Here is a 23,861-nt window from a genome sequence, read left to right as displayed (position 1 = left end):
ACTGACGTGTTTTAGTGCTAAGGGAGTGCCAGCAGCTAGTTTATGCTAAATAGTTGACAGCTGTCAGAAGACAAGAAATGGGGAGAGCAGGAAAGGGAGGGGACCAGCAGCAGGCTTGTAGGGTAAGGATCCATCTTGGCCAGGCTGCAGGTGATGGCGGGCATCTGTAGCTGGTTTTGGGACATCAAGGAAGAGTCACAGCTGATGTTGAATATTTAAAATTTTATTTGCCTCTAATTTATTCTCATAAAAACACTCTAGTCTATTTGGTTTTAGTATTCAGACAGTACAGACTTCTGATATTATCATCAAGAGTGATATTAGAGAAGCAGTACAAACCAATCTACTTTAGCATGTAACCAAGCACAGGTGGAACTAAACCCACCCACACTTGTAAAAACTAATTAGCCTACTTCCTTAGGCTTTATAGTTAAAATACAATACTCAGTAAATGGTTATATTCACCAACCCATATAAATAAAATCTACATGATAAAATGGGAACAGCTGAATGTGCAAGAGTCAAAGTAAAAATATGTAGATAGGTATTTTGCTAATTAGAGCAATCACCAGTTAACTGCATCTATGTTGTAATTGTCTTTTATAGGTGTGAGTTTTCCTCTTCATTTCTAGTTAAAGTTCATCGCTTTCATACAGTCCAGACTGCTCAGCCAAACGCTGAAACTCTCCTTCTGGTGAGAAAGCTTGTTTCACATCCAGTCCTCTTCCATTAAGTGCCAAATACTTGCTAAAAGTTGGTCGAACCCGTAACAGCTTGGGGGCTGGGATTGGCTTGTGTGGATGTGCTGGAAGAGAGAAAAAAAGCCTCTTGCAGTGTCTTCCCAGGCTGTGGAAAGACCCATAGTACAGCAACCCAATTGCTTTTTATCTGCAACATAAAACAGGAATCCCATAGGAAGAATTTAATAGACAAGCCCATACCTCAGACATCAGAGGTTTATGGAAAGCACTATATTCACCACCCTTCTTGGTATCAGTCAAGTTGTAGCCTTTAAACAGCGCAGATAGCAGATGCTTACAGCATGCAGAGGACACATGATGTAGTGTCTTGGCACTAAACAAATATGAGCTTTTCCTGAGATAGTTACTTTCTGTCTAGTTTCAGTATCTTGGGAGAGAAATCCTACCAGCAGTCCCGGCTTAGGTTAATGGCAGCGTTAGGTTTGCGGTTGGACTCGTTGATCTTAAAGGTCTTTTCCAACCAAAATGATTCTATGGTTTAATCTTGGGGGTCTGTTCTGAATACAAGTGCCAGTGGCGGTTGTGGTTGTGGCACTGTGATGTGGTACTCACTTGCAACCTCCAGCCTGGCATGGCACGTGGCCACGCCTGCTCCGTTGACGGCAGATACGGTGTACCAGCCAGCATCTTTCTTGCTTGCATTATGAATCAGGAGACAAATCCTTCCAGTATTGTCATGTAACAAGCTGAAAAACGAAGGTGTTCGTGTGTAAGTGCTTGGAGGAGGAAGGAGTGAAGACATTGAAATCAGGGAGTCAGTTTACATGCTGAGGGGCTGAGAAAGCCCAAGAACAATTCTTGCAGGGCACTGTAAACTATTTAGAGATAAACACTGCATTTGTGTTACAAGTCACCGGTGATAACACATCGTGATACCATTCAGGTGATATCAAGGCCCTTCTGTAGCCCCGCAGCCTCAGAGCATGGTGAATGCATTGGGTGTTTCAGTCCTAAAGCCATGCTTCTCCGTGGGCCTTGTAACTGCTGCTGGAATTCACAGTGACATTTGGTTAGTGGTCTCTCTGTGCCCTCAAAACAAGACTGAGCATCATGCCTGTCCAGCACATGGGCCTGTTCTCCATGTGTCATGAACGAGGGGCAGATGGAGCTTTCCAGCTTGCTGCTTTTAGAAACCAGCCAATTCAAATTTGACTTAACAAATACTGGTTATTGTTTTCTAACACACCAACAGCCAACTCATTAGTAGGATACCTTATTCGGTCTGTATTATATTGTACCATTTCGTTGTTTCTTTTCCAGTAAATCCGGGGTGTTGGGATAGCAGAGATCTGGCATTCGAGTCTGGCTGTATCTCCTTCAAAAACCTTTTTGCTTTGTGGCTTGAAGATGAAAGTTGGAGGTGTGTGGTGCTCTTTTGCTAAATTAAAGGGGAAAGACAAGAAGGGGTTACTGTAAGTATTGAACGCTAATATCAGGCTTGTTTTTTTAAGATTTCAGAATACTAAATTCAGGAGGGCACATGTTCCTTACTGCAACTCCTTAGCCTACAGGCAATTCCCATGAGCATAAGGGTGTAGTAGACACAATCCGCTTTAGGAGGAGAGTCAGTCAACATACATTATCAGTTCTGGGAGATGAGTAAGTCTCACATTCTGGATATCCCACTACATCTAAATACCCCGCTAGAAGTGCCGTGAAGAAATATGGCATCCCAGATGTGTGTATTAAAATAGTCTTGGAAAAGGTAAGGTGTTTGTTATAGTTTGAGCCTGAATATCTGGACATCTACCTCTGGTTCTTAATTGTTTTATGTCCCAAACACACAGAGGAAGGCATTAGATTACTGTGATTTTCCATGTGTGGCCAGGTAATCAGTGCTCTCAGTCTTACCAATTACTTCCACTTTTACTGCAAAAGATGATTCTCCTGCACGGTTGACAGCCACACATTCGTATGTCCCTGCATCAGATGATTTGACTGCTTCAAAAATAAATGAGTGGAATCCCTTTTCTGACACTATCATTTTATGGAACTGATCTTGATGAACCATCCTTCCATTCTGATACCACATCACATCTGGAGTTGGCAGCCCACTAACCTGTGAAGGAGAGGAAAGCAGTGAAGAGTTAAACAGCTTTAAGATAATAAAAACCCTTCAATGCAATAGGGAGTTTGATGCCCGTAGATGATCAAATCATGATCCTACTGCAAAATTTTACAGTCTTGCCTAGGTTTGAATATTAATGTGGAGCTGCACAGAGAGGAAGGCTCGTGAGGCACTGTGGAGAGATGAGCTTTAGCTACAAGACAGTGGATGCTGTTCCTGCAAACCCCTGTTGTTCCCATCCTGTGAGGTAGTTTGGATTAGGCCAAAGGTACTCATTGTGGGTTCATGGAGGGGACAAACAGCCTTTAAATCCCACACTTCTCACATCCATACTGTTTTGATAATGTATGTAAACAGCGGACATGCTCCAGGTTGTCCGTGACGTTCAGAAGTTAAGCAATTTGCACCAAAATGGCTAAAGGTAATGCCAAAGTCTGGCAAGAGTTTACTTAAGAAAAATGGATTGGAAGTGATTAGGAAAAACCGAGCCAAACCACAGTCAGCAAATAGCCTTTGCAGTCACGTTGCATGTGTGGAAGACCTAGGTTCTTTCTCACCCTAGGGTTGGTACAATTGCCGTGCAGCTTCAGGCCATTCCGGCGTTTTGTCTGTTTGTAACTGGGGCATTTCCTTGCCAGACTGTCTGCTCCAGCAAGGGCACAGTTACCTCAGGGAAGACTCATTAAAGCCAGGCTAGTCCTAAACAAGGCTTGCTGGACAGGTGTCCAGCATGTGTCCACTGAAGTCAGTGGAGCCCCAGTGCAAAGCACAAGGTCACCTCCTTAAATGCCTTCTTTCAGCAGAGCCTTAATATTCGTTCTGCCCAGTGAGGTCTAGAAGGTCTTCTGTGGTGGTCCATATTCACCACTATTTAGCTGTAACCATATTCTTATGCAGCTAATTCCACCTACATTTTCCAAGGGAAAATGCTGGAAGATTTACCCTTCTCCTATTTCTTGTTGATGTTGCCTGGAGAAACCCTGCACCATCTGCCGTTAGTGCTCTGGCTCATTAAAGTGCAAAGACACTGCGGCTCAGAGACCTCCCTCCATGCCACACACCCCACAGAGCTAATGGGGCTGAAAGTGAAAGGCTGGTATTACTTTGAAGTCGAGCCTGCAGAATCGTCCCTCCTCAATAACTACGTCTTCAGGCACTTGTGTAAAACGTGGCTGAAAAAACTTTTCCTGGATTGCATCATGTCCACGTTCATCTCCTCTTGAGGACGGTCTGCTCCTAAAAAGTGGACAGAAACAGTTAATTGTGTAAAAGTTACCATAGCGCAAATGACATTGAAGCACCGATTGCAGCTAGAGTCCTTCAACACGTTTAGGAATCCAACGCTACAGTTCTGGTTTGTTTTTCAGCTGTAAGGTGCAAGTTTTGATCGACCACTAATCTTGCTCAAGTTGTTCAACACAGAAGCAAAACATATGAAACCTTCATCTTTGGCCTAATATCCAAAAGAATTTACAAGAGCAATGTAGTCTGTGTTTCATCATGCTATGTGTTGTCATTTACATTGTTGGCGCTTGCTTTGTCTAGAGATCTATCTTCTAGAATACGAAGCATATTTGCCCCAGGTACGTGGAAACTTTAAACCTTTAGTGTTATGCTTAGAATTAACTGGATTAAGGTCATAGGCATCGTCAACCATCCACAAACGGTAGCATTTTAGTTGAAAGGGAGTGAATGAATTTAGTAATTATTACTTTAGAAAAAGTGATAAGTAATGAAGTAGAACTAACATTGTCTAGAAACATTTGAAATAAGATCTTGAAGAGTAGCGCAGCACGAATTTATGCATTACCTTACATGTGTTGTAGGAACCTGCAGTCTGACGTTTTCTGCGTTCTGGTGCTTGGAAAGAGGAAGAGGAGAGGTGAGTTAGCTTATAAAGTTTTATCTATAAACTGAACGAGAAGCCATTTTAAGTCAGTATACTGCTGCTTAAAAGCAAACTGAATACTTCAGAAGTCATTGGGACAAGAGGTAAAGAAACTTTCATCAGGAGCTAATACACTCTATTTTCACCCTAGGCTTTGCCATGACAGTAACAAGTACTATTAATAGAATGGGACAACTTCTCATCGCTCTGCACAGGTGGTAGGTGCAGCAGTTTTCTTTGGCACACAAGACTTTTGGCCAGCCAGTAACCTTTGTTAAAGGGGAGTAGTACTACTGGCAGTATCTAAAATGAGAGCTAAGTACGGAGTGTCCTTCCCTATAGCAGGAATAGAAGTGGAATTGCTGGCAAGAGCACTGTATTGTGCCCACTTAAATATGGTACCAATAGCAATGAACACATGCTGAGCTGGAAAATATTTTTCTTTCTAGATCACAGCACCAACTAAGCTTGCCGACAGCTCTACAATCACATGAGTAAATCTGCTAAAGTACCCAGGATTGATTCCTGCTAAGAACTTGGATGTTTGGAAAATACAAGCAGAATTTATTACCAGTGACTCATTTTAGCAATGGAGTCAGACAGTGGAAACACTGCATGGAAATTTCTGGGGTGTTTGCATTGAGCCATCACCATGCTTGGTTCTGTGCTCTGTAGCCCAGTCCTGTGGAACGTTTAAGCCTGGGTTTAAACTTCGAGCACAGAAGCAGTCTTCAGTTCAGGGGGAGCATCACACGAATAAGGGTTTTGCTGGACTGAGCTCAATGCTGAGTCCAAAGGCGATTGCTTGTACCTGCTCATTCACACAAGTTCTGTACAATTATTACCTGTCTTGTGAAATGATGCTGTAGGGATGAGGTTGCTGAAGATAATTCTAATGCTCTATTATATGGACTGACTGTGTAGTTAAGTTCCTGAGGAATCAGGAGGCTGAATGAATCAGTGACTACAATATTTAAAAATAAGACTGATCAATGGGAATAAGATCTTCCAAACATAAGCCAATCGCTCCTTCCAATCCTGCTTTTTATGCAGCATTTGATGCACCCTGAAAAGTTGTCAGTCGTGTTTTGACTGAATGTTTCCTTGTTCTCTGCAAAAGATGAGGTTTCCCTTTCTCTCTGGAATCCATAATGTTCCCTTCTTGCCTGCTGTTTTCAGGTGATTGTTGGGGAGAAATAGCTCAAATTCTATATTCCTCCCTTGCTGTGATGTGAAGTGTCTCTTTCATTGAAGAGTTTTGCTAACTGCACTTTGGAAGGTGTATGCCAGCCTGCTGCCTCTCTGCGTGCATGCAGCAGGAGGGATGTTTTCTTTGGCTGCACAGGTACCCAGTGCCACATCACAGACATTTCCACTGACTTTGATCACAGAAGTGCCAAAGAGAGGTTTTAACTGGCCTGAATAACCAACGAACGATGCAAGTCTCCAACTAAAATGCTTCTGAAAATGCCAGTAGTAACAGATTCTTGTCTATCAGCATGTGGACTGCTAAAATAACTGCTCTGCTGTCTCTTAATGATTGCAGGGCCCTGGAGGGGCTAAAACCCAACCGATCCCTGACCTCTTGTAGTCAATGTCACTTATTCCAAACAGTGACAGGTGTAAATCTTGCTGTCCTGGCCAAGTCTGAACTTGGGCTTTTAGAGAGTGGGTACCTGTATCCCTTGCTGTGCTGCTCCCTGCCTGTCACAGGCAGGGTGTAACATGCTGCGCGGCAGCTGTTGTAATTCCTCCCTGGAGAGGTCATTCCTACAGATCAGGCCCAGCAAGGGGATAGTGCTTAAATTCTCCCTCTCTGCCACCATCCCCCCCAAAAAAACCCCAAATCCCTACTATCCAGAGCTCTGCCAGAGAGAGCTGTCCCTTTCCCTTCCCTCTCCTGCACTGGTACCAAGAAAACCTCAACTCTCTGCCCTATTCAGGTACGAGCAGGTCACAGCACAGTCACCAGGAAATCATTGTTCTAGAGACAGGTCCCCATTTACCTGTGTGTTCTGCATGTTGTCTTCACTTTGTGTTTCCAACACAGATGCAGCATTTACTGGTCCGAGCAGCCTGCGAGCCATTCTTTCTTCATAAGTTAATCGCTTAAAGCAGAGCGGAGAGGAATTCTAGTCAGAAGTCCATTTACTATTTCAGATCAGCTTGTAAGATCACATTAATGTGCCACAAATTCAGGCTGTTGTCAATGAAACCAGCGGCTGAATAGAAACACCACGTCTGTTGCAGAGGGTTTGCAGGCAGTGATGCCTACTGAAGTCAGCCTCAATATATACAGTGCTGAAATGCATAAAAGATTAAACTGCCTGTTCATCAAAGCCTCTCTAATGCCATCTGTGGCCTTCCACTCCTCCTCTTTCTCCACTGGGATTATTTATGGGTAGCTGATGGCATTAGCTCAGAAACCAGAGTAAGTCCCAGGGTACCTTTCTGTTAGCACTCGGAAAACTTCCCAAGTCATTCAGCTCTGGATTTACTTCAGGAGCTGGAGGCATGATGGGTGCTAGCATCCCCTACCCCCAAAAAAGCAAGAGCCACGCCAGAAGCAGAAACAGCCAGAGAGGAGCACCAGTACCCCTGAAAGCACAAGGGAAGCTGATGCCAGCGCAACAGCCACCTTATGAAATGTTGTGTGCTGTCCTGAGAGGAGGCAAGAATGCATCTCGGTCATGTAACATTAAGTTCCTACAATATGGATGCAGCACACAGGGATGAATGTGAGCAGAGCTAAATTCAAGTTCTGTCAGTTGGGTTACTTTAGAAGAGATTGAGTATGTTAGTCCCCCGAGCACCAGAACACCTGACACTTCACTTCCAACAATGTTTACCTTGGGTTTGGATTTTGCAAAGTGAGGACAAGCTCTGACTGAATTTCTGCTGTGTACAGGACGTGTGTGGCTACTCCTGCGTAGATAAGGGCTTGGGGAGGCTTGTGGGACTTTTCTTTAGAAGAGAGCAAGGGAGACCTTTTGCAAAACCTGCGAGAGCTGAATATCCCTGAGGTCATTACAGCTGTATCAAGTGTGGCTGAGATTGGCCAGTTGGTTCAGACGTTGTTGGAGGACAAGGGGAGGAGGACACAGAATGGCGATTGCATAAGCCTTATTTTTAGCCTGGCTTCCAATGGGAAGAAAAGCTGGCTTGCAATGGCAAGCTTTCTTACAGCAGATAGAACGTTCCTGTTAGGGACACATTAAGTCAGATTTTACCTAATTTGTTTTTTTTCTTCCTTCAATATTTAAAATTATATATATATGACACAAACCTGTTCCCACTGATGGTAATGGAAAAACTCCTTTCTACTTCAGGGAAAAGAAGATGGAAACTATAAACACTGGGCTTTTACCAGTCTGCCTGCAGCCAGCAGAAAGGTTCCCACCTTAGAGACCTGCTCGCTCTAGCTCGCTGTAATATGCTTCCCTACTGGTAAGCAAATTTGTCTCCCACATTTGGATTTCTTGATAATGGGGATTGCATTTTGTCCGTCTGCGGAATAAATAAGTAGGTTCTGAGACTAGGAGACCTTCTTATAGGAGACAGACTTTATGATAAAAGCTCATGTAATTTCTTTGATTTGTTGTTCATATAAAAGGAAATCAAAGAGTTTTACCACATGTGGTGATGGTGTCTAGAATAAGCTTTCAAATATTGGTACTTCTCCAAGTTTCTAATGATATGAGGTGGTTTATTAACCCTAGCATTGAAAGTCAGGGTGAAATTGTGTCTGGAGAACTGAGGGATTCTCCCTGGGTTTCTAGTTGTCTGTGGATGTGATGTTCAGCAGAATCCCCAGCAGAGAGTTCAGGTTTGTGCCACGGCTCTAAACATGGCAGTAGGATCCCCAGCAGAGAGTTCAGCTTTGTGCCACGGCTCTAAACATGTACCTTTCTCTTGTGTGTATGTACCTCGCTCCTGACCCTAGCCTTATTAATTTGACTGCACAAATTCAAAGACAGCTTGAAAGGTGGGTGCCAGCCACGATGATAGGATAAGATGGAAAGGCAATAGCAGCTCCAAGTCATCTTGCTGCATCAGGCTTTCAGAAGTCAAGCATCCCTTACTGAAGTCACAGGAGGTACAGACGTTCAGTTGCCACAGTAGATGCCTACAGACAGACTTACAGCAACTGTCTCTCTCTTGCCACACATTCAGGCCAGCTTTCATCATGCACTAACCATGTGCTGCTCCACTACTGGGAATGGTCTTCTCAGGGCTGAGCTGAACCTGGCCCACCAGTACAGCTATTTGCATTCTAATAGCAAAAATGACAGCGAAGGGGGTGTTGGGAAACAAAGAGGTTGGATGTAAATCTTTGAGAATTATGCCTTTTACACCAGCCCTGAGCCATGATTAAAAATGGAGTCGCCGTTGGAAGAGATTTGGTTTTTTTTTTAACATTTCTCTTCTCCCAAGTAGCTAGCGATAGGACGAGAGGAAATGGGCTCAAGCTGCGCCAGGGGAGGTTTAGGCTGGAAATTAGGAAAAATTTCTTTACGGAAAGGGTGGTCAAGCATTGGAACAGGCTGCCCAGAGAGGTGGTGGAGTCACCATCCCTGGAAGTGTTCAAAAAACGGGTAGATGTGGCACTTTGGGATATGGTTTAGTCTAGTCTACCCTTGATTGGTTTAGGTGGGCTTGGTAGTGTAGGTTAATGGTTGGACTGGATGATCTTAAAGGTCTTTTCCAACCTAGATGATTCTATGATTCTAAGATTTCTAACAGAATAATTCAGAAACCTCACAGTGAAAGAATATTCTGGTCATAAATGGCTCAAAGAACTCTTGCTGGGATCTGTTGAGGTGCTGAGTAAAGGTATTTGAGCAATGTTGCTCCTGCATTTCCTTCTGCTTTCAGCTCACTTTGGAGGCTCCAGGCTCTGGGGCACTAGAACTAGTCTCTGCATCCCTGCTTGCACTACCGAGAGTGGGAGCAAACTGGTTCTTTAATCAGCAGATTTCTCTTACCTGGTTGCCATTCTGGAGAAGGTTGTCTTTGCATCGGAGTTTCTTTTCCAAGTCCTGAATGAGGGCCTCTTTTGTTCCTCGAATTTCTTGGTCTGATGTCTTCTGCATAGAGTTGATGCTAGCTTGTTTGTTATACATTGGTTGTGAGTAACTACTCATGCAGGAAGAGAAAACAAAGTTATTCCTGTAGACCTGCTTGACTGTTTGCTACAGCTTCATAGAATGAATACATACAAAAATGTGAACCTGCTACCTAGACACTGTGGTTCAAATGAACCTGTAAAGCATTTGGGACATAGATAGGCCAGCTGATGTAATTGAGTATCAAAAACTTAAGGGGAAGCATCATGGTCTAGCCAAGTCATTGACTGTCCCCCCACAACACTCGCAGCAGTTTGCTGTGGGTCACTGTTCAGCATCCTTACACCCTGCAGTGGTCCCTGCCCCAACTCAGGTGCGTGCAGTAAGGCTAGGAGTGTTTTGAGGGAGCCACTAACTCCACCGAGCAATGCGAGTCTGTCCAGGAGCAAGTTCTCCCTCAAAAACTGCATTCCTCTACAATTTCAATTGTTACAAAGGCCCTGGGTGCTGCAAATCCACAGCAAGGTCACAAACTAGTTCATTAGCTATGAACAAATAGCTTATTAGTTCTCCTCCTCTTCTTGGCCCCAGAAAGTTACTTCATATCGTGTTTCTGTCCAGATGTTCAATAGTCAAGCTTACCCCAAGCTAGGCTGGGTCTTTAAGAGCCCTTGCTGCAACCCCCCCATGTAGCCTGATCCCGTAATCCATAGCCAAGAGACACAATCAAGTCTTGCAGTTAGATAGCAGGCTTGATTCTGAAAGGTGCTAGGAAAAGAGGAGCATCCCTCAAAACGGGTTGCGAAGGTCTACTAGAGGTCATAGAGGTCACAGCACTCTGTGCTGGCAGGATCTAACCCCGTTCGTTACACGCAGCGGGGCTTCATATGCTGCAGTTGCGTTCAGCAATTATTTTCAAAATCCTCTTCCTCCTGTCACTTGGGAATTTGTTCTGCTGGCTGGAATAGGGTAGAAGTGTTATAATTCTGGTATGTATTCCCAGCACTGCTTGGACTTAATATCTTGCCCAAGTTATAACTTAAAAAGTTTAATAATTTGCCCAACAGATTAATGTGTCTCATGTCCTCATTTGCCCATTTTTAGGATAATGAGGAAAATAATTCCTCAACTTGCAGGATCTTGCATTTAAGAGCAGCTTATGTGAAAAGCATAGTGAGGCACCAAAGCCCTTTGCTATGAAAACAAACAAGCCCACACTACGTACACAAAACCCAGCGGTTATTCAAGATGCATACCTAACCCCCACACCCTCCTGCAGTACTTCTAAGAAACACTCCTGAGTGCCCCAGCTAGCCTGCTCCGTCTTACCTTTCTGCTTCCCACAGTGCTGCGGTTAAAAAACAAAACCAGACCAACCCCCAGAAACATTCAGATTTCCTGAATACAAACTGATGCTTAAACCTCAATTTATATCCAAGCCAGCAGGACCGCCCTGCCCCTGTCACCTTTCTAATGTCCTCGGTTGTGTGTCTGTTGCATATTCTACACTGACTTTCCCCAGGACCTCCAGCTAATATTGGCAGGAATACAAGTTGGTGAGAAGGCCAGACCCAGCTCCCTTTGAGATCTCACTGACCTTGGGAGATATTTGGATTGCAGCCCAAAGGCAAAATGATATAATACATATTCAGGAAAGAATTTGGTCTTTGGTCTGAAGGGGTAAAATTTTCAAGTGGCTACCTTTCTGTTAGCACATATGATTAATGGAAACGGTATTGTAGGTGAGCGTAGAGTCTCATCATGATGTGGAACCTGAAAATAGTGCTGAGACTTACTAGGAATCTTAAAGTTGCTTATATGCGGGAAATACTACTGCCTTCCTCCCTGCCCCCCATTCATAAGCCATGTTTGTTGAGAGAAGTTTGTTTGAGATGCGTGTCCATCTTCTGTTTCGGATACTCTTCAACAAGAGATTTCCATCAAATCAAACTAAACTGTTCAACCTACCCCAGAAAACCTGCACAGCAGCCCGTGCCATGACTTCTGTGCAGTTTAATTCCTGGTGGACACCCATCTCTTCCCACGCAGACACCAAGGGCAAGCGCTCAGCCTCTTAACCCGATTCATGCAGAATCCTGCCTCGAACATCAGAAGTCAATGGGAATTGTACCATTGGCTTCGGCCAAGCTGGCATTTTGCCGGACAGCTGGATTTGGGATGGTCAGTGCATGGGAGAGGCCAGGCCAGAGGAAAGCAAGGGGAGGTTAGAAGCCTGTATATACTTACTGAGGTTCCATAGGAGAAGGAGTTTGGCTGTTATAGTCGGGCTGCGAGGGTAGCACTGAGCACAGGAATGCTGCAGGGGGTTGGTTAGGCATGGATATAAGCTGTTGCCCGGATGATGAGCTAGCAGGAGACTGAGCAGATGCAGGTGTGACGGGATATGTGGATTCCTTAGGGGCACTACAGGAAGGCGAGGAGAGCGTGATTGAAGAGCTCAGCGATGACGAGGAGGAGAATTTCTGCCCACTTGGGTTACGAGGCTGTATTAGGATGGAGGACTGTTTGATTTGTCTGCTTGACTCGGTAGAGGCTGCGGGTCCCGGAGGCTGCTGTTGCCCTTGACACACATTCTTAGACTGGATAAAGTGTTTTGGACGTTCGTAGTTAAACATGGTTGGTTGGCACATAGAGGAAACGGATGGGAAATTAGGGACACTCATAGGAGAGGTTTCACAGCTGTCCTGGGTTTTTGTTGGTGATAATTGGCTTTGGATAGGTGACTGGTAAAAACTAGGTGGTAGGCCACGAAAGCTTTCTTGGCTGGGCTCCTGGATAGAATGGAACCCTTGCCTTGCAGAATAGAGGCTTTCTTGGTGTGGATTTTCCCTTAAGGAAGACAATACAGATAAAATGAATTGTACATCACCATGTGAATCACAAAAATACTGTGGCGTGAGCAGTCATTAGCAATCCAAAGCGTACGAAGTTCAGGCAACTGACAATTAAAGCTTAAGCTTGAATTGAAGAGATTTAGGATTGATTAGAACTATTCCAGAACTGTATGAACATTTTGGATTACAATAGGAAGTCACACAGGTGACCCTCGCAAGTCACTATCTGACTCAGGTGCAGTGCTCACCATGGCTATCTTATCTGCAAGAGCCCAGTAAATTCTAAAAGAAATAGGAATTGGTTTATTGAGACGACCCACCACCTGCCTAAGTCTACAGATCACCATAGATACTACTGCTAAGCAAGGTAATTTGCCACGTATCAACTTAACTAAAGAACTCTGGGTCCTGCAGTTTTGTGCCCTGTCAAAAAACTGGAAGTACTATTACTCAGAGAATTGGCTATTTGTGCCGAGAAATTCCTTACACCATAGGGAAGCATGAAACAGGTTCCACTTTTAAGCCTAAAATGAAACCTTTGAAATCAACTATCCTGATTTCCTCTCTAATAGTTTTTGAATTCAGAGCTTTTTCTATCCAGTTGAGATTTGGGATTGGAATGCCAAAGACCGTGATTCTCTGTTTGAAGCGATTTCCCGAGATTTGCTGTTACTGCCTGAATGACATAGCTGCGGGATAAAGTAGGGTAAGCCGAACTGCTCAGAGGTCCTGCATTTATTTTGCAGGTCCTTGCTATCTAAATGTGGGCTTTCCATCGACTTACAAAAAAGGAAAGTTTAATTAGAGCAAACGGAGCAAGTTTGTTAAAACTGACAAACAACTTCAGCTCCAGGATAAATAAATAACCCCCCAAAATAAGCATAAAGCTACTAATAAAAAATGAGAATATAAATCCACAGAGTTACATGTGCTGGAAAAAATTGTAATCTTGCCCCACTGAGATCAGCTGTTTCGCTGCTATATATACACAGTATATTGTATTCCTCTCATCGGAGAGCCCAAAGAAGGGCTCCACGAGGTCATAAATTCCCGTGGGGGAAGATCAGCTGAAGACATCGCCGTCATTTTAAAGACTCAAAGCTTTCCTTTCCTAAAGGTAATTATCAATATTAGTTGTAAATTAACTGTACGTAAACAGAGGTTTTCTGGTAAAAGTTACCTAACTTTCCCCTTGTCATGCTCTTGGAATTTGAAGCTGGCTCCAAGTTTAGGAGCGTTGTCCACGGTACGTTCTCATTCACCAGTGCAGAAAACTCATTGAATCTTGTTTTCATACCACTTTCGTATCGCTGCCTGCACAGCGATTCATTCGTTTTACCTACAGGCTATGCACAGAAACCGGCATTTACTTTATTTTCCGGCATACTGCGCTTCAACAAGATACGCCGCGCAGATTCACTTGTCACAGCGACGGATAAGTTACGTTTTTCCTCAAATCATTCCACCTTGATTTGGGTGAAAAAAAAAAAAAAGAAACCCAAAGAGACTTTTGACCTTACAAGCCGGAAGCAGTAAGTAATAATAGAGACACTTTGCTTTTTAAAAATCGTTTTGGTTCTCCCCCTGCTGCGTCCCACGTTACCGTAAAGGTGCATTGTCACCTCAGCCCTACCCCGCACGCTCCAGTTTCTCACGCCAGCTCCCTCAGCAGCTTCGAAGGAAAAAAGAAGGAAAAAACCAAACGGAGAAACCCCAAACCAACCCGAGCAAACACAGCACCTTACCTACAGCCTAGAAGCTGCCACCCGGCTTTAAGCAGTGTTTTGGGGAGGGCCGGTCACTGCCTGCCCCGGGCTGGCATGGTGGCCCCTGCGCGGCTCCCCGGACCCGCGGCTTTAATGCGGTGCCAGCGGGGCCCCGCTGCCCCCCGCCCGCTCCCGTGTCACAATAAGAGTCTCCGGCCCGCGGGGACGCCTCCGGGTAAGGGCCGGAGCCCGGTTTTTGGGCAGGTGCCCGCGGGCAGCGGCGGAGCCTGCCGGCACGGCTGCCCGTCCCGCGGCCGGCACCGGGGGAGCCGGCACCGGGGGAGCTGGCACCGCTCCCGGGGCTCCGCCGCTGCGGCCGGCTCCCTCCCTCCCGGCCACGGCCACGGGGCTGCGGGCTGCGGCCCTCCCCGCCCGGCCGTGGGGCGGCCGCGCTCCCCTCCCTGCTCCCCGCTGCCTCCCCGCCTTCAGCGGGAGAAGGGGAAGAATTGAAGAAGTCGAGCGCTATTGACCCGAAAAGCAAGGATTTTTGGGGGGCTTGGGGGTTTTTTTGTGGTTTTTCTTTTGTGTGGTGTGGTGTGGTTTTTTTGTTTGTTTGGGGGTTTTTGTTTGGTTTGGGGTTTTTTTGTTTGTTTTGTTTGTTTGGATTTTTTTTTTTTTTTCCTATAACAGCCGTCAGGGAGCAGCGAGGAACGACTGCTGCAATATGCTTAAACATCCCCAAATCCCACTTCGCTATCTCAGTGGAATTCCTTTTTTTTTTTTTTTTTTAATCCATTTACTAATTGGCTGTAGCTAATTGCCTCTGTAGTGAAAACACTCTTTTAACTGCTTCTAAGGCTGTGTACTTAAAGGCAACAGATACTTGAAAGCCAGGCGTAAGTGTTGTGTAAATACCCGCCCAGCAGCGCAGCCGACCGAGCCCCCCGGTACCCCCACCTCCCCCGAGCCCGGAGCTTAATCGAGAGCAGTTGGCATTGCTCATGGATGTGTCTGAAGAGCCGGGAACTGAATAGCACGAAATATATTTGATGGTAAAATATTATTTGATGATAGTTTGCTGCTTGCGTGTATTATTCCAGAATTTTGGATTAAAAGATGTTTGCACCGGAACGGCAACAGATCCTGCTGGCAGATTAAGTGATTTGCATCTCTTTAATCGAAGGCTTCAACGCCTAATTACATCTTAAATTAGCACTAGAGTGGTTTAAGTATCTTAATTATACTTGGGCAACTCTTGCCTAACATACAGGCTGTTTAAAAAAAAACCCAAGCCCGTAAATACCGCCGCTCGGGCTGCGCCTGGCCTTTCGGTTGCCTCTCCTTGTACCGGCGAGCCTTTCAGCACAGCCATCTTCACGAGTTAATCCCCATTTAGTGTTTGCATTTAAACATCAGCCCAGCGTTCGTGAGCTAAAGCTACGTAGCAGGTGTTAATTGAGTGCTAATTTATTTAAATTCCTCGTCAGGAAAGTCATTAAGGGAGGAAGCGGGGGTCCCTGGTTGTTGGAGAGGTTATGTGCTTTTTCTGGTTAAAAAAAAAAAAAAAAACCAAACAAAACCCAATGCTGTAGTTTGCACAGAGAGGGTTGAGTGCTTTAAAAGAAAGGTGGCTGTAGCATAGTCATTTGCCCTGTAGGAAGCTGTGAGCATGTTAAAGGTCAGGCTCTGTGCTCAGGCAGGCTCCCTGCCTCCCCATCGACCTCAATGAGGGTGCAGCGTGCTCGTTTCAGAACTGAAGCTGGCTGCAAGGCACCGATTTAAGGACAGCTTTATGCACTTAAAAGGCTGGACGCAACTAGGATGACTCGTGTGAAAGAGAAGGAACAGACAAACGTGAGATGCAGAAGGTAGGGGGGAAAAAAAAAATCTCATAGCCTGTGCTAGGGTAACTTAATAGTGCTCTGCCCAGCACTGCAAGGTGTTGGAGACGAGCTTTGCTGTACTGCTTCAGTTTGCTTTCTGTGAATGGTGACACGTCGCGTCTGGTCGGGTTCTCCTAGTTGCTTGAGTCATATAGCAACAAATGGCTAGGGAAAAGTTAAGAATCTTTTGCTAATTATTAAGGAATCTTTAAAAGCTACCTGAAAGACCTGGCAGTATACTTAGTGCCTGAAGCCTCTTCTTTTGCTTGGATTAAGTTCCTGTAATAAATTTAATAATCAGTATAGATTTTGTTCTGCTTCTTTAAGGCTGTTGAGAAGGACGCTGTAAGCTGCAAATAGAAAGGGCTCAGAAAGGAGCTGCTGGTAGTGGCAGTCTTCTAGAATTGCATTTTCTAGCCTTTGTAGAGTGGCTGTTGCTAAGCAATAATTTGGAGAATTATGAGTACAAGGACTTCATTCAGTTTATAGTTATTCCCACTAATAGCTTTGTTCTGTCATCACTGTCTTTGTCGGTATTTCTTTTTGTCTTTGGTAATACAGTTGCAACCATATAAGCTGCATGGGCGAGTTATACGGCTAAATCTGTCTAACGAGAGAGTTATTGTACAGCTAGTCATTAGAGATGATTGCTTAGCTTGAGGTAACAGCAACATTTACAATGTTGACTCCCATTCATAACGATGTTTCAAAGCACGTGGCAATAGGACTGTGGGCTTTAAAGATATTTAAATGCTCACAGATGGGTATATCTAGAAAATTTAGTAGATTTCTCTCTGTACCTTGAGACACGTAAATGCCTTTGAAAATCTGTTTCAGCATTGCTGTTAATCAAAAGCACTCTGCAGCTCTATACACTAGTTAATGTTTTATATAACCCACATTTTTAAAAGCTATTACATAGCTGATTTTGGTGGTGTGTTATATGCCCCCTATGCAGCACGTGAGGTGCTGCATTTCAAACTAACCAGAACTTTAAAAATAAAAACTCAACCACAGCTCACTGGTACTGCTGCAAGCAATAAACTTTACAAGTAGTCATCCTAAGCAGCGAGTATCATCTAAAAGAACTTCCCCACAGGTTGCTTGTTAGAAATGCCAAAATACAGGCTTCCTGCTGCCTTTGAGAAATCTGGAGAGAGGTTGGAAGACTAGTCGTGTTCTAAAAGGACAGCTAGCAAATGTCTCCTACTGCCCCCGTTCCTTCCAAGAGGTAATTATGCCAGAGATTTTATAAAAGGCTTTCAGTTTTGCTCAGAAGACAATTATCAGCCTGCCCTTGTTAAAACAATCATGAGGTAAAGATTGCAAGCAACGCAACATGGGTCTGTGTTAGATATTCCCAAGCAAACTCAGCCTTATCTCTAGGTGTTTGGACCTGGGGTAGTTAAGCATGAGTTGAGTTGAATACGGTGCTGCATTCACATGCTTGGCTCGTGAGGTTTGGAGAAAACGACAGCCCATGCACGGCTTCATCGCAGGCTGCAGGCAAGCCCTCTGCAGCTTTGCAGCGCTGCAGTCTCCCAAAGTGCATGCAAGTTAGCTTCAGCCAGGGTTTGATTCTGCGGTGGGGTCTGCTTCGGGTCCCGGCTGATGTCCCTGGAACATGTCTGGATTTCATGGAGGGGCTTGGGGCTAAACTGAGAGCCTCCCCTTAGCAATCTGCAGGTTGCTGAAGCAAACCCATCTTAACTCAGTGATTTAGTAAAAAAAAAAATCGTGTGCATGGAGAAACCTATACTGCAATATGATCTCTCCTGTAGTGAATTTGGAGGAGGACGTTCAGAATTGTTAAAATAACCAGTTTCGTTAAAGTGGCTGAGTACATCCAAAAATAATCTGTAACGCAGAGAATGCTTTCTGTCACGGACAGCCATTTACACACGATGTAACAGTATCGCTGCAATGCAACGCTGGCATTCAGCTGGGAGAGGAGGCACACGTCTGCCTCATAGCTCTCTGCAAATGGGACGGAGGTAGATCCTCTAGTGCTGGGCTTGGACCTTTTAACTGTCACCATTGGTCTTCGTTATTCCTATGAACACCCGAGAAACACTACAGAAGTCTGGGATAGAATTGCTAAGATGTGTGTTCTGACTTGTTTTGTTTCTCTGGGATAATTAAACAGAATAACTAATAATACAATAAGTACAAAGCTACTTGAGAGCTAGCTGCATTTGGGGCAGAAATTGGATGGAGTCTTGTTTTAAGAGGGAACACTTTATTCTTGGGGGAAAATCTCCACCTCCTGGGCAAGGAGTGTCCCTACCATGGCGTGGGATGGTTCTCATTCTATCCAGTGGGTCGCTGGTTCAGTACTTTTCCTCCACAGAGTGCTTTGCGGGTACAATCTGCACCACGCTTACAGGATCTCGAGTTCTATTGCTGTCTTACAGAATGGGAAACAGAAACATGAGGTGATGCCACTTGGCCAAGGTTACAGAGGAAGGTGGTGCCAACAGAATAGTACCTTGAAATTTCCCAGGTATAATGACCTTTGCCTCATGCTCTGCTATGGAGCCAAAGGTCTTCTAGAGGCTAATTATTTGAGGTGATGCTTTTAAAGTTACTTACAGATAGGAACGTCTGCAAATGCCATTAGGCACTTACCTGAGCCTTTAGACAGTAACACACTCTGTCAAAATGAGCCTGGTGTTACACGTTCCCATTGTCATTTAGGCAAACAGCTCAGGTTACTGCATGTGCACGTTTCCCTGTTAGGGTATGGGGCACCGGAGCTTTGCAGTTGTATTACCAGGGTCTCTAGAAAGTTCATCCTCTAAGTATTGTGTAAAACTAACCCAGGGATGTGATTTTTCCTCTTTGTCTTACCGCAGAGGTGAAGCCTGAGGCGAATTCTCATAAGCTCCATGAAAATCTTCAGCTTCACTCTTGGAGTTCGTCTGGCCAAAGTTTGTGGCTTCTGCTCGACCGCCCAGCCCTGGGGTCTCTGCGCTGTAGGATGGCAGGCCAGCCGCCTCTTGGTCCTTGGCTCCTGTTTGGCTGTTTCTAGGGAAGGTGGGTTTCTTCATGGTGACTTGCACAGCGGGCCTGTGGGCAGCGCCTGCAAAGCTTTCCAGCTCTTTTGCTCCTGGAAGTAGAATTATCCGCAAGTCAGGTAGAAAGCAGTGGTGGTTCAGCAGTACAACATGCTGCAGTAACAGGAAGGGAAACTGGTACGTGTCTGCGCAGGTGGATGAGAGTTCAACCTGCCTGGGGTCTGTGTAGACCAAAACCTGCACAGCTGCGCTAGCCAAACCTGACTTCTCACCAGGGCTGGTGAGCTTTGGTTTCCATGCAAGGTGCTGTTCTGCTTGGAGATGGCTTCCAGCACAAGACAGACAAGTCGTGTATAAAGAAGGTATAGATACAGTCAATGTGTTGGGCTAAGCTGGGATCCCTGAAGGGGTGAAGCTCAGGGATGAGACTCCTCTGTGAGAGAAAACAACATCTCCACCTTGTCATGCTTGACCCAGGAGGAAGAGGGGCCAAAAGCAGAAATGTGGAACAACTTGCATCCAGCTTTGAGAAGTACGCAAGCAGACTGTGTTTTTGGGGCATTTGTCTTCTGCTGAGCCTGCAAAAGTGTTTGGGTCTGGCTTCTGCTTGGCAAATATCTGTGATGCTGCCTGATGCTGAGCAGCAGCAAATTCTCTTGTGCTTAGTTGCTCAGCTCAGAGATCCGTGTGCTTACCTGGGGAAACAGAGAGGCGAGCACTGGATGCTGCAGATCCAAATTCATTTGCAGCAACACATTTAAATATTCCAGAGTCTTCTGGAAAAGCTTCTGTAATAACCAGGGTGCAGACTTCCTCTGAAATGACAAATTCAGATATGTTGTTGTAGCATAAAAACCAAATGTTAACTTGTAGGAATTGGTCCTTGCAGAAGGACTGCTACTTAGTGATGGGGCCTGGCAGCAATGAAGTGCAAAAAAAGTGATGTAAAGGGCATAGGAAGTCAAGGGGTTCGGAAGGAACAAAGGTGAAGGAAGTCTCTTTCTTCCTGTGACTCTTTAAAGAAACAAGGCACAAAGTTTTTGCTAAATTCTGTCTTCTCTTGCACAAGTTTAAACCCCAGAAAAGATCACAGGTCAGAATGGTTGATATGTTTTTCATTAATATATAGGGTACTTTTCTTTGACTGAACGTAAAACGGATGGTACCTTTTTCGTTGTGTTGTGAAATAAATTGGGGCCTTTCAGGTGTTTGTGTCAAAACCAAGAACTTGAAAGCTCTTAGCCAGACTCTGAATATTATCTTCTAGCTCCCCTTTGAACATTATTGTTTCATCTTGGATGAAGTGGGAAAAACTAAGCTTGGGGTAATTAACCAATAAGATGTCTAACAAAAAATGTGCAGTGTACTTACCAGGAACAGCTGATGAGCAAGCTTCTGCTCAAAATAAGAAAGAAAAAAATTAAATGGTTATAATGTCAGAATGGAAGAAAGACCTTCAGCCCTCACCTCCTTTCCCACCTCAGCTGTCCCCCCAGTTACAAAAGGGGCCATCTCCCTTTCTGTCCATCAAGAGAAATACCATCCGGACAGGGGAAGCTCAGGTTTGGCTGGAACCTGATGGTACAAACACCTCTCCACTGAGGTGCTATAGAAAGAGCTCCACTGACTTTGGAATTAGTTACTGTGAATTTGGCCCACTGGAGCTATGACCTTATGCCTGGGAGTACGATAAATTGTTTAAAATGTGCTTATATTGCCAATTCTTTTCCTGAGTTCATCAGTAGTTATAATATATGGCGACAATGCCTCCATGGCTCAGTAGTACTTTCATTAATAACTAACAACACGGCAATCTCCTCCCATCGTGCCTGATCTGCTCACGCGTTGCCAGAGGAAGCGCAGGCTCTGTACAGCAGTCTGTGACTTCAGGCCGTTTGACACTTTTAAACTTAACTCTGCCTCTGTGAACATGTACGATCTCCTCATTTTTATAGCAGTTCTTGTTCCGGTCTTAACATTGTCCCAATAAAATTACTGCACATCAAACAGACATAGTAATACCTACTTTTTCGCAGTATTCGGAAATCGGCAGAATCTATTATCTGATCATATTCTCTGTACCAGTGAACCTGTAAGGTGGGTGTAGCGCAAATGCGACATTCAAATACCACTAATTGACCCTTCGTAGCTTTTATGTTTTGTAGACCCTGGAGGAGGAAAAACTGATATTAAATGGCTGACATAAGTATTTCCCCACTGGAGCAATTATTACGGAATGGTACACCCTTCAGTGAAGAAGGTGATCTCATGCCCATATTTTTATTTTACTTACAATGGTTGATTTAATTCTAAATACATTTGCAGTGGGTTGTGAGTGGAGGTTTTTCCACCTGTAGACTGGTGCTCAGTAAAGGCTTTAGCTTGCTTATGCATTTAAATAAAGATACAAATGCAGGAAAAACATCTATTCCAGTGGATACAACATAACAAGGGAGGTTACTCTGAGAGGTTTCCACTTCAGCCTCCTTTGTAGGAAATAAATGAGATGAATTCTTCTAAGTGGCTCTGTCTGTCTGGATCGTTTACCAACTAAGATGTTAGTTTGATAGCCTCGCTAATGAAGCATGCTGGCTTTTTTGAATTGTAAATGAACCAATGTTCCAGCCTCAAAATACCTTCTGATGGAGCAAGAAAACTTAAAATCTAATGCTAGTAGTTGCAGAACGAGCAATGTTGTTCAGACAACCTGTGCTCTTTACCTTTGTAAACACAGGTGTGCTTCCGTAGGCAGACCCAGTCAGGCTCGCCGAGGGACTCTGCATCTATATAGCAAAGAAGAGTGATTTTTATAGCTTGAATTTCTCATATGCAGAAACCTGGCTCTGTTGCTAGCACTTTACTTTGAAACAGAAGAAAATCTCGGAGTGTTTTACCTGTTGTTCATGTGCCAACCTAATAAATACCCTGTGGAGAGTCTCCATTCAAGTGCTCCAAGAGGAAACGCCTCCCTGGACTGTGAACACCAAGTTAGTGGAAAGAGAAGCTGATAACCAGTAAGTGTTGCTGGTCTTATAGCTCTAAGCCAATTAATTGCCCACATCTTGTAGTCTTTATGTAAAGACCAGCGTTGCCCCTTCTACAGGGATCCCTGCATAGTTTAGGTGGTCCCAGGTCCAGCTTTTCTTGGCTTCTGTGGTGTATGTGGTAACTACAGTGAGGCTGAATGTAGAGAAATGAGCAGGAACTTTGGTACTCTGTCCTGACATCCTCCTTTAAAGCTCAGCTGACACAGAGGTTACAGTAAGGTCCCTGATTAAGCAAGAAAGGCAGTTTTAAGATGATCAAATATTTGCAGTGCAAGATATGTCCTTGTTCCACGGTGGAACATTGATGTGCACTCATATCTGTCTCATTTAGCTTTTGAACCATGTGTCTTGCATATAAATGTGCAACTGAAGTGCTTGCGTTTGTTTTGCTGTGGCACTGGTCTTTTTATAATCTGCCTTTTCTCTGAAATAACTTGGATTACCAGCTCTTTCCCTCCCAGCATGAGTTAAGATGTGAGTGTGTCTCTAGACAGTCTGAGTTCCCCAGCTCTTGACCAAGTATGTGCTCTAAATCAACTATCTGTTCTGAAGTGAATCTTTGAAGTAGGCTGACAAATGGCTAAGCTGTGTGGCAGCCCCTCAAGCATTTCCAGTCATGTCACCTGCTCCATCAATTCTCTTAGCAGTTCTGGCTAGGAAATATTCCAAGCCAGAAAGCCCTTTTCCAGAGCTTAGGGTCCAGATCTTGATATTCATGATGACCCTTGTCTCTTGGTCACTTGCTGAAGGTGTGCTTGAGCTGACCCTCGCAAAATATTTTTAAAATGCTATAAATAATAATTTAAAAAAACGTGTAACCTACTCTTTGAGGGTCAATAGGTAATGGCTGAATTAAAATGGTGTGACTCTGGTGGACTGAACGGCTGCTAGAGACTTCATTGGCTGAGGAACCAATGGTCAGCAAAACACCAGTGGCTTTCCACTTTTTCCTAGTGTGTGTGGAAAAATAAACAGGGCAGGATGAAGGCAGAGACTTTAAGAGGTAGAATATACTTGACTCAACAGTGTTTGCACTTACTGTGACATTCCTCTGGCCCTGCCAGGATGTTGAGACTTGCAAGGAGGCTTAGCCTTCAGATTTACCCTATGAACCTGGAAAGAAAAACATAAATCAGTGTGTTTGGAACTCTCTCCTTTTCCTTACACCACAGTGCTGGCTTTTTTGTGAACTGAGCATATGCTGGTTGGAGAGCAAGTGGTATGTGCCAGAGAAAATAGAAGCATCCTTAGTATTTGAGAGTAGGTTCAGGTCACCTCCAGAGCATGGAGACATTTAACCAAGGTTATTGAAATGAACCCTTGTCAAAAAAGACCCAAGTCACCTGTGAAACCTGGCTCTGTGGTGGAGTTAGGATTTTTCTGTGTTTGGATGGAAGATTCTAAAGAAAACCCTTGTTACTTTAGCTAAAGTGAAAATGGTACCTCATAAACCAGCTACCAGATCCTTCTCACATGAGGACTGTAGCATCCTGGATTGATGCAAAAAAGTAGTTAATGGTACTCATTAATGAAGGGTTTACAGATTTCATCTTTATTTCCATTGCCCTAT

General features: G+C 44.4%; 1 protein-coding gene across 2 annotated transcripts; it reads right to left on the bottom strand.

Annotated features, from left to right (window-relative positions):
* Nucleotides 1-632: 632 nt before the first annotated feature.
* Nucleotides 633-22,027, bottom strand: MYOT (myotilin). 2 transcript variants are annotated; one of them, XM_075715549.1, is made up of 14 exons: nucleotides 21,965-22,027; nucleotides 21,271-21,412; nucleotides 20,616-20,639; nucleotides 19,940-20,059; nucleotides 19,078-19,336; nucleotides 12,031-12,633; nucleotides 9,703-9,853; nucleotides 6,724-6,825; nucleotides 4,640-4,689; nucleotides 3,933-4,065; nucleotides 2,613-2,820; nucleotides 1,974-2,139; nucleotides 1,314-1,447; nucleotides 633-805 (listed from the first exon to the last, which is right to left on the bottom strand). In XM_075715549.1, the coding sequence occupies exons 1-14, from the start codon at nucleotides 22,025-22,027 to the stop codon at nucleotides 633-635; spliced, it is 2,328 nt and encodes a 775-aa protein (XP_075571664.1). The 2 variants fall into 2 exon arrangements, with proteins under 2 accessions (XP_075571664.1, XP_009491834.1); XM_009493559.2 differs by lacking the exons at nucleotides 19,078-19,336; nucleotides 19,940-20,059; nucleotides 20,616-20,639; nucleotides 21,271-21,412; nucleotides 21,965-22,027 and adding an exon at nucleotides 9,895-9,909 and having other exon boundaries at nucleotides 12,031-12,467.
* Between the last annotated feature and the right edge of the window lie 1,834 nt (nucleotides 22,028-23,861).

The sequence above is a fragment of the Pelecanus crispus genome, chromosome 8 (assembly GCF_030463565.1).
Source record: "Pelecanus crispus isolate bPelCri1 chromosome 8, bPelCri1.pri, whole genome shotgun sequence".
In the NCBI taxonomy this organism is placed as follows: Eukaryota; Metazoa; Chordata; class Aves; order Pelecaniformes; family Pelecanidae; genus Pelecanus; species Pelecanus crispus.
The sequence above is the reverse complement of the archived record's forward strand: the minus strand, read 5'-3'. Positions and strand labels throughout refer to the sequence as shown.

Excerpts from the sequence above, each read along its gene's own strand:
- MYOT (XM_075715549.1), bottom strand. The coding sequence starts at position 22,027 with ATGCAGAGTCCCTCGGCGAGCCTGACTGGGTCTGCCTACGGAAGCACA. Across the intron at positions 21,413-21,964 it reads GCACACCTGTGTTTACAAAG|GGTCTACAAAACATAAAAGC; the intron begins GTAAAGAGCACA and ends TTCCTCCTCCAG. Across the intron at positions 4,690-6,723 it reads ACAACATGCAGAACACACAG|CACCAGAACGCAGAAAACGT; the intron begins GTAAATGGGGAC and ends CCTCTTTCCAAG.